This window comes from Durio zibethinus, chromosome 7 (genome assembly GCF_047325235.1).
Source record: "Durio zibethinus cultivar Kanyao isolate XHJ-2024 chromosome 7, ASM4732523v1, whole genome shotgun sequence".
Taxonomy (NCBI): Eukaryota; Viridiplantae; Streptophyta; class Magnoliopsida; order Malvales; family Malvaceae; genus Durio; species Durio zibethinus.
The window spans coordinates 25,309,824-25,320,227 of NC_143168.1; the positions used below are offsets into that span (position 1 = coordinate 25,309,824).

A 10,404-nucleotide genomic window follows, 5' to 3' on the forward strand; every position below is an offset into this window, starting at 1 on the left:
TTTATATCTATGTTTGTTTTAGCGTAATCCAGTTCTATACAACCATTTGCTTGATTTTGATGTTTAAATTTTGATATAAAATTCGAGGAGCATTTAATGTAATTTTAATTTCTTTTAATCCAATAAGCTATAGAAAAATAGTATGCTTGTTTGATTTCTAGGGATGGGGAAAGTGCATGATGATATTTGCTCTTTTTTTTTGGTTTCTACTAACTTTTCAAGATTTGTGATATGTATGTCTTTTTAATTTTTAGCATGTAGCTTCTAGGATTATCTATAAAGTGGAATATTTTGGTTGGGGAGACTAATATACTTACTAAATCTTTTGGTTGACGCAATGCATTATTGAAACAGAAAACAACTTCAAACAGGTAGGCAAGAGATGCCGATCTTGGGCACAAGACAAATATCATTGGATTCTCTATTATTTTTGAATTAAAATAAATAGGTAAATAAGAAATATCAGTGATTCTCCCAAGTCTGTCACATAATTGGACTTTATGCCTTTGTTAGAAGAAAAATGGTCTATCTAACATTATAGTAATTATATGTCAATAAAACTTTATATCATCTCATCTATGACATGCTTTTGAAAGAGAATATCTAATGCATTATTGCATGTTTTAGGGTTTAGGGTAAATATATTAATACATTATCTCATAATTATATTGATTTTTATTTATATCTTTAATGATAACAGCATCGTAGCATAGCGGGTATAACCCCTAGTATGTATTATACATATCACATTCTCACACGTGCACATACACACGTGATTCTCAACACTTTAGCTTTGACCTTAATTTCTTACATTAGTTATTGTGCCTTAGCATATCATTCCTTATTCTTATTTATAACTTTTTGCCTCGTGAATCAATTTTGGAAGTGACCACGACCTTGATCTGTTGTTATCGACGTCTTGCCTCGGTGATCACTTTTGCAATAGCATAACCTGCGGTGAGGCCTACTGCACCTACAGGTCCAGTTGTCATTAGAAGAGGAACTCCAATTTTGGCCACGACCTCAGAACTTATTGCTGAGCCTGTTTTGCAGTACACAGCAAAGTCCTCGCAATTGTTTGTAAAAAGGTTATAGCAGCCAAAGTCATTCCTTTCCAGGAAATCAGTGGCTGTCTTAACAACTTCATCGGCTGGCTTGGAGATTATATGTGACTTAACGTATACTGAGTGCCCGTCACGGAAACAATCGAGGCAGGTTTTGATGACTCCTGTATTGACGGCTGGCTTGTATCCACATTTGGGACATGGAGCTGAAGACCCATTATGGCTTCCCGATGAAGACTTTTTATGGTTTTTTTTGGAAGATGGCATGAGGTGAATGACCATGCCATCGCCCACATATATTCCTGGTGTCAAAAATAGCCAAATTATGACTTACTAAGTTATTATGATAGATCATCTCGATCAATAAAATCCCTTAACCATACATCATGAAAAGAAAAAAAAAAAAAAAAGAAGCAAACCATGATGATTGTAGAAGGAACTTCCACTACTTCGGCAGTAGATGTGATCTCCTGGTTGGGGCGAACTATTTGACTGTCCCATTTTTTTAAACTGTAGTTCAAATCCTTTAGTTGAAGTTGTCTTCTTTGCGAAAAACTCGATGAATTTATAGTAGATGTGTCCAGGAGAATCCAAGCAGCGTACAATCGAGAATCAAATTAATAAAGAAAAATACCTGTGCTCTAAAACTTAAAAAAGTAGGTTCTTATGCGAGACAATATTGTACATAATTACTGTCCATTACTGGTGCGGAATTTTACACACGTAATGTGAATGCTTGAAACGTTTAGTTGCGTTGGCATAACTTTTAAATCAAATGAAAATGTATTATATTTATATTTACGAGCCTCTTATTAATTTGCAACTAGAATGTTAACCCGGCTTCGTGTGGGATTTTTTTGCAAATTTTATAATTTTTTTTGAATTAAAAATAAAAAATGAATGGCTTATTTGAAAATGTATTATAAATAATAATAGTAATAAAGAATTAAAAGATATTTGATTTAAAGTATTATTTTTTCAGTTTTTATCCGTGTGTTACCGTGAGAGTAAATTTTTTTATTCAATAAATTTTATTTTTAGAAATATTTAATTTTTGTATATCTAAATATATACTAATTAATATAATCATATTTATTAATTATAAAAATTAGATATATTAAAAATATTTGTTCATAAACTATATAATATAGTTAATATATAAGATTATCAAAGTTTTTTCTAATTTTGCATCCTAGATCTATGTAACAAGATTTTTTTCAATTTATAAATTTTGATTTTCGATTTTAGGTTTTATTTAATTGTTTTTAATAGAAAATTTCACAAATTTTACTTAATAAACTTCATCTAAATCTTTTCTTAAATTATATATACTATTAATGAATAAAATGGTATTATCTTATTAATAAAATAAATTAATTAATGTTACCTTATTAATGAATACATTTTTTAAAAATATTAATTTTTTATATATTTCTTTTAAAAATCATATTTATTTACTAATGAATTGATATTTTTTAATTTATTAAATGTATTTATTATATACACTTACAATATATCAAAATATAAACTCTATTTATTACTGCTTGATCCGGAGATCTTCAACTAGTTAGACAATAAAGGTCTTCCATGGCACATCTGGGTTGTCGGTGCGGTGGACTTCTTTTCCAATATTATAAGGCACAATTCCCAAAGAACAACTGATTGATTGCTCTTGGCCGTCCCCATCTTCCAAAAAACTGCAAAATCCTCACAATTGTTAAAAACAAAGTCTTCGGAGCCAAAAGATTTAGCTTGAACCCAACGATAGGCGTCCCTGACAACTTCGTCTGCAGGCTTGCTTGCGTAAATGCTGCAAGAGCCGCCCTTACGTCACAAATTATTGTCACTAATTTTATCTAACAGTAACGAATTTTATGACAATCGTTTTATGAATAAAAGATTTCAATGTATTGTAAGGAAGCCTCCAATCTAATCACACTAACGAAAATAAAATCAAATAATAAATCAAACAACAAGAGATAATAATTTAACATCGTTCGGTCTAATCAATCTACGTCTACGGATGAGAAACAAGATCCACTAGTTATAGAGAATTACAAACATATATCAAATCATTAATTTCACTCAACAATCAATACTCATAAGACACTCTCAATCTCCTATAGTTCTATGGAGTATTTTCAACCCAAACAAACACAAACCCAAACCTTTATGCACCCTTTCAACATAATCAAATACATACCCATATGCTCTCATACATCATACCTATGTGGACCCTCTCAGTCTCCTTTAATCTTCTCACAAACAAACATATACACACATAAGATGTAGAGCCTCAGAGTCTCAATACTCTTATGGGGTGTCTATCCCACAAAACCTTACAACTCTCTTACATCTTTTTCTCATACTTAACCCTATAGAGACTTCATCTATTTATAACCATACAAACTTGCTCATTAAGAATCTCTCTCCTGTTAGAATTCTTATTCTGTAAGTTAAACTTGCATATTAAGATCTCATTCCTTTTAGAATTCTTCTTTTGTAAGTCAAACTTATATATTAAAAATCTTCTCTCTCTTAGAATTCTTATTTTGTAAGTCTTTTTGTCCATCAAGTAATACTAATAAATCTCAAACAAATCTCTTATGGGATTTGAGTCAATATTCCCAACAGGCATTTGGCTAGAACAAAAAATTTTGAAAGCACAAAAAAAAAAAAAAAAGAAAACAAAAAGGAAACATTTAAACTAAAGGGTATTTTTTTTAATTTTCGAGCTTCTCTGAAATGTTTCTAAAAGATTATAATACATATGAAGAAAGAATAACTTTCAAAATTTTTTTAAAAAAATCGAAGAACCACCAGATTTGTTTAAAATTCCAAAAAATGAGTTCCAAAATCTGTTTAAAATTCCAACCCATCTTTCAAAAGAGAAAAAAGAATATATTTCTTTTCAATTTTTGTGAAAATTAATGTGAATACTAAAAAGCTATATTGATTCAAAGAAGATTGAAACTCAATAAAGCAAAAACATAGTACACTATTATTAAAGAAAAAGGTTCTTAGCTTTAGAAAGACTAATGTTTATAAGATTATAAAAAGAAATCAGTACCTTTTATCTTTGATCACAGGTGTAATGTTCATGATCTACAATTGGAGTTTGTGAATGCCAGCATATGCTAATTTACCTATAATTTCCACACCAAATTATCTGCGTAATCCAAATAAGTTTTTTAGTTTGTTCTTAAGACTGAATATAACGTCCCATCAATCTCACACTGAAGTATATTCACTATAATATATAGGTGAAATTTTGAATTTATATGTATGAATTGTTTTTTAAATATAAAATTATGAAAATTTTAGATTAAAATAAACAATATCTGATAAAATTGAGTATAAATCTCTATAATTGAGATTAGATGCTAATTCATCCATATGAAATTTGTGAATGCTAATTTACTCATAATTTCTACACCATATTATATGCAATATGATAGGATTTGATTTGATCGATCAATCTAATGTGACCTATTACGTTTTTTTAATGTGCTCTTAAGGCTGGAAATGATAATCAACATTTAATTAGAATTCATATCACATCTTTTCTTTTCATTTTTTTAATTAAGATATTTTAATTGAGATTATATTTGATGTATTATAAGTGTATAAATGCTATATATTATTAGTGAATCATACAATGATATTTTATTAAAAAATTAATTTTAAAATTTTTTAAATCTTAAAAATAATATTCTTAATCTTAAAAATATTTAAAATTAATTTTTTTGATGACATATTATTGTGTAGTTCATTAACAGAATATAGTATTATACATTGATAATATATCAAATCTAAACCTATTTCAATTTAGCTAATTAAAATTACCAATGTACTATATATATATATATAACCTTAAAAGAAGAATCGCTTTCACTATTGAGTACAATCAAATATAATTTTCACGGTTTCACGGGCCTCAAACCTTATTTGATTCCTTCTTTTAGCAGCATACAAAGTATTCCCCATTCACAAAAGAGGGCTAGCTTGAACCCAACGATAGGCGTCCCTGACAACTTCGTCTGCAGGCTTGCTTGCGTAAATGCTGCAAGAGCCGCCCTTACGTCACAAATTATTGTCACTAATTTTATCTAACAGTAACGAATTTTATGACAATCGTTATGAATAAAAGATTTCAATGTATTGTAACGAAGAAAGAGATGGAATTGTGACTGTGACGAATCAAAATTTCATCAAGAAAATCGATGGAAAATCAAATAATTTTTGGCGCCAAAAAATATTTTATGCCTAAATATATGTATAATTCATGATCATAATTTCAACGGTTGTTAGTCTTTACATGTTTTTCCCTGTTTAAAAACCTGCATTCGCAGTATCAATATCGAGATTAATACTAGTTAATGAAATTAGATGCAATTTGTTGTTTTTCACGTTAAAAGATCATAAAGTAGCACTTGGAAAGTGATTGGTTGCAAATCCTAAATTAAATAAAACTAACATTAATGAAGGTGGATTCTAGTCATAGCACTTAATTTCCTTTTGCATATAAAAGAAAATGAATATTAATGTTCATCGTTTTAAGTGATTTTGGGTTTTCTAAATTCAAAAGCTAGTTCAAGAGTAATCACCAAACCTTCTATAATCGATGTGAAAAAATCTCAACGATCTTTCACTTCATACATCAAATTTTGGGAGAGCACTTCTGTACTCGATATATGAGAAAATGTTGGTAACTTAACTCTATACTAGTGTTAGGTGATTTTGAGGCTTCCCACTCCAAAAGTTAGCTCAATAATTAATGTAGACACCCAATTAGGTCCGGGTCCAGATCAATTGGGCCTGGCTCAAATGGGTAAGGCCCATTTCAATCCTGTATTTTTTTTTTTTCTTTTTCCTCTTTTGTATTTTATGTATTTTATTATTATTATTATGTATATCTTTGTGTATTTATTTTTATTTAGATTAGATTTATATGTATTGTATGTATATAGTTATATATTTATTATTATTATTATTATTTTTTTTTTTTGTAATATATTTTTGGGTTTATCTTATGTTATTTTTTTTTATTATCTGTTAATTTTATCTGATTTTTTTTCTGAATTATCTGATATTATTTTTTTTTTATTTTTATACTATCATATCTTTTGATTATCTAGTATTTTTTTATTTATTTTGATTTTAATTCTGGATGGCTAAGATTCAAAGTTGAAGAATCTCACTCTGGAGGGGAATTCAATCAGAAGAGTCCAGTTGGATTCAAAGACTGAATTCCCGTCCAAAGAGGAATTAGGATTGATCAGGAACTCCTGATCAATCCCTATAAAAGGGACTCTGGAACAGAATGCAAAACACAGAAAACAGTAAGCAAAGCTACTGATTTAAGAGAAAAGGAGGCGTATAGGAAGCTAGGAAAAGTTTAGGAGTGTTCTGGGAGTGAGAAAAAATTTTTAGAGATTTTTTGGCAAAAATTTTTTCTGGAAATTTCTGGGAAATTTCCAGAATCCGGCGAAAATTCCGGCGAAATTTGAATTTTCCGGCAAGAATTCCGGCGAACATTGAAGTTTCCGGCGACCAGTCCAGTTTCCGACGAAGAATCCCAGAAACCGGTGATCTTCCTGCCAACTTCCGGCGAACAGATCCGGGGATCTATCGCTAGACATTGACTTTTAGGGAGTCGCCACCAATCTTTTTTATCTAGGTGCGATTGGCCACCTAAAGAATCTGTCCTTTCAGGGAACACCTAAGTTTAAGGGTCCCTAGAAGAATAGGTTCAGGTCTGCTAACCAGAACAGGGTTCGGGAGTTCGGTTACGTGTGAGGAAGGTTATAGCACCCTCACAACGCCCATCAAAAGATGGTACCAGCTTGAATTTGTGTTATCCAAAAGCCTTAAAATTTTACCAAGTAATTAATTATTGGAAACTTTTCCCAATTGACTCTAATACTTTTAGCAAAAAATTGAGAAAATTCCCTCACCTCAAGAGTATGCAAGAAAAACTACTGTTTCACTTACAGAGGCTCCGTCGTCGGATTATTTAAAGAAAAGAAAATCAAAATTAAGATAGAAAGGAAGGAAATAATGATTTTTTTTTAGGGAAAATTGATATTTTCAACTTTTTCCCAAAAATATTTTTTGGAAATTTCGATTTTCAAGGAAAATTGATACTTTCAACTTTTCCCCAAAAATATTTTTTTTTGGAAATTTATTTTTCTTTTAAGGAAAATTGATACTTTCAACTTTTCCCTAAAAATATTTTTTTGGAAATTTATTCTTAAGGAAAATTGATACTTTCAACTTTTCCCTAAAAATATTTTTTTTGGAAATTTATTTCTAAGGAAAATTGATACTTTCAACTTTTCCCTAAAAATATTTTTTAGAAATTTATTCTTAAGGAAAATTGATACTTTCAACTTTTTCCTAAAAATATTTTTTTTTGAAATTTATTTCTGAGGAAAATTGATACTTTCAACTTTTTCCCAAAAATATTTTTTGGAAATTTATTTCTAAGGAAAATTGATACTTTCAACTTTTCCCTAAAAATATATTTTTTTAGAATTTTTTTATTTTTATTTAAAGAAAATAAAATAATAAAAAAATAGATAAAAAGAATATTACATAAACCTAATCTAAAAAATAAAAAATAAAATAAACAAATAAACAAAGAAATAAAAAAAAAAAAAAAAACCTGGAGCGGCTCGGATCGCGGCTCGGCTCGGCTCGGCTCAAGGAAGAGAAAACGGCTCGGGGGAGCGGCTTGGCGGCTTGGCTCGGCTCGGCTCGGAGTGGGCTGGCACGCGCGGGTCAGAAAGCGGGTCGACGCCCGGGTCGGGTCGGGTTCGGTAAAACGCGCGGATCCTCTGGGTTACTTAAGGCCAAAACGACGTCGTTTTGGGAGGGTATAAAAGGCACCTTCCTCCGTTTTTCGGCAGAACACTCCTCCCCCTCTCTCTCTCTTCTTCCTTTTTCTCTCCCTTCTCTCTAGAAACTGAAGAACACCGGTGCCGGATTCTGGAAATTTTCGTCGGAATCTGGAAATTTCGCCGGAAGATCGCCGGTTTCTGGGATTCTTCGCCGAAAACTGGGTAGGTCACCGGAAACTTCAAAGTTGGCCAGAATTGTAGCCGAAAAATTCAAGTTTCGTCGGAATCTGGAAATTTCCCAAAAATTTCCAGAAAAATTTTTCGCCAAAATTTCTAGAAAAAATTCTCCTCACTCTCAGAACACTCCTAAACCTTTCCTAGCTTCCTATACGCCTTTTTCTCTCAAATCAGTAGCTTTGCTCACTGTTTTCTCTGTTCCTTGCATTCTGTTCCAGAGTCCCTTTTATAGGGATTGATCAGGAGTTCCTGATCAATCCCAATTCCTCCTTGGACGGGAATTCAATCTTTGAATCCCACTGGACTCTTCTGATTGAATTCCCATTTCCAATGGGATTCTTCAGCCTTCAATCTCAGCCCTCCAAAATTAAAATCAAAATAAATAAAAAATACTAGATAATTAGAAAAGATAAATCAAAAGATATTATAAAAAAATATCTGATAATCAGGAAAAATCAGAACAGATAAAAAAAATAATAAATATATAACTATATACATATAAATCTAATCTAATAAAAAAAAATAAATAAATAAATATATACATAATAATAAAATACATAAAATACATAAAATATAAAATAATACAGGACAAATTGAATTGGGCCCTACCCATTTGGGCCAGGCCCAATTGATCTGGGCCGGACCCAATTGGGTGTCTACAGCTGCCCCTCTTTGCACATTTTTTGTGAAACAAAAATTGCGCAAAGACGTAGACACCCAATCAAGACTCAACTCAACATTTTTTGGTTTTTTTTTTGTTTTTTGGTTTTTTTTTGTTTTTTTTTTTGTTTTTTTTTTTTTACCAAAGCTCCTCTAAACAGAGGCACCACGACTTTTGAAAAGTAAATTGCTCCTCTAAACAGAGGTATCACGACTTTGAAAAGTAAATTGCTCCTCTAAACAGAGGCACCACGACTTTTGGAAAAATAAATTGCTCCTCTAAACAGAGGCACCACGACTTTGGAAAAATAAATTGCTCCTCTAAAAAGAGGCAACGGAACTTTGAAAAATAAATTGCTCCTCTAAACAGAGGCAACGGAACTTTGAAAAAAAAAATAAATTGCTCATCTAAACAGAGGCAACGGAACTTTGAAAAAATAAATTGCTCCTCTAAACAGAGGCACCACGACTTTGGAAAAATAAATTGCTCCTCTAAACAGAGGCAACGGAACTTTGAAAAATAAATTGCTCCTCTAAACAGAGGCAACGGAACTTTGAAAAAATAAATTGCTCCTCTAAACAGAGGCAACAGAACTTTGAAAAAATAAATTGCTCCTCTAAACAGAGGCACCACGACTTTGGAAAAATAAATTGCTCCTCTAAACAGAGGCACCACGGCTTTGGAAAAATAAATTGCTCCTCTAAACAGAGGCAACGAACTTGGAAAGTAAATACTCCTAGACGATCATGTCCGAAGGAGTTGAAAGTTGTGTTTGAAGGGATTTCAGGAAATTATGCCCAAAGGTCTTATAAATCAACCCCGATACCAAGAGACATCCTATTTCAAGGATTAGGAACTTACCTGACAAGTTTCTTCTCAAACTTGCAAAGTCTTTTCATATCTGTCTTTTTCATGTGGGATGTTGGAACACCCCTGCTTCTTGAATTTGTACACTATACTTTCCTGAAAGTAGTGTATACTATGCAAATGCATATGAATTTCAATGCATGCCATGCAAATGTTGGCCAATTAATTCCTGTTCAATGTATGGTACTCAAGTTTCTCAAGCTCTTTTTTTTTTCTTGGGTGTCAAGCCCTTTGATTCCTCAAGGATCCAATTGCATTGCTCTTCTAAGATCGAACCAGTGTGACTCTTAATTATTTCTTCCATTCATATTCTTCCTGTAACAAAAAATCTCTTCCCAAATTCAATGTCCTAATCAGGAGCTGAACATCTCGATTCTACCTTTATCACTCTCGATTTATTCAATGTAATGTAAAAATCTTTTTATGTTGTTATTCATTCATCAATCATTATTTTCAACTCAGAAAGGGAGAATGCATTTACACATTCCTTCCATGATGGGGTATTAAGAAGAAAGGGATATGAATGGTAGGGAAACAGTCATCTGAAAAAGGAGCAAAGAATGAAATAAAATGTTTCTTTATTAGCAAATGTCGGTAAACTTTGGCTAAGAAAGAATTACAAGGATAGGTATGGGGGACAAAGCCCAAAATGAACAATAAGATAATCATGATAACATATCTCAAAGTTTTTTCTGAAAACTCAACCCTCTGATGTATTTAACAACTTGGAACT

The 10,404-nt window shown here is 31.4% G+C and overlaps 1 protein-coding gene across 1 annotated transcript; it reads right to left on the reverse strand.

Annotated features, from left to right (window-relative positions):
* Positions 1-652: 652 nt before the first annotated feature.
* LOC149518238 (protein LEAD-SENSITIVE 1-like) lies at positions 653-1,585 on the reverse strand. Its single transcript, XM_089764383.1, has 2 exons — positions 1,484-1,585; positions 653-1,366 (listed from the first exon to the last, which is right to left on the reverse strand). Exons 1-2 carry the CDS (start codon positions 1,563-1,565, stop codon positions 909-911), a joined length of 540 nt encoding a protein of 179 aa, XP_089620509.1. The 5' UTR covers positions 1,566-1,585; the 3' UTR covers positions 653-908.
* Positions 1,586-10,404: the final 8,819 nt, after the last annotated feature.

Excerpts from the sequence above, each read along its gene's own strand:
- LOC149518238 (XM_089764383.1), bottom strand. The coding sequence starts at position 1,565 with ATGGGACAGTCAAATAGTTCGCCCCAACCAGGAGATCACATCTACTGC. Across the intron at positions 1,367-1,483 it reads TTCCTTCTACAATCATCATG|GAATATATGTGGGCGATGGC; the intron begins GTTTGCTTCTTT and ends TTTTGACACCAG.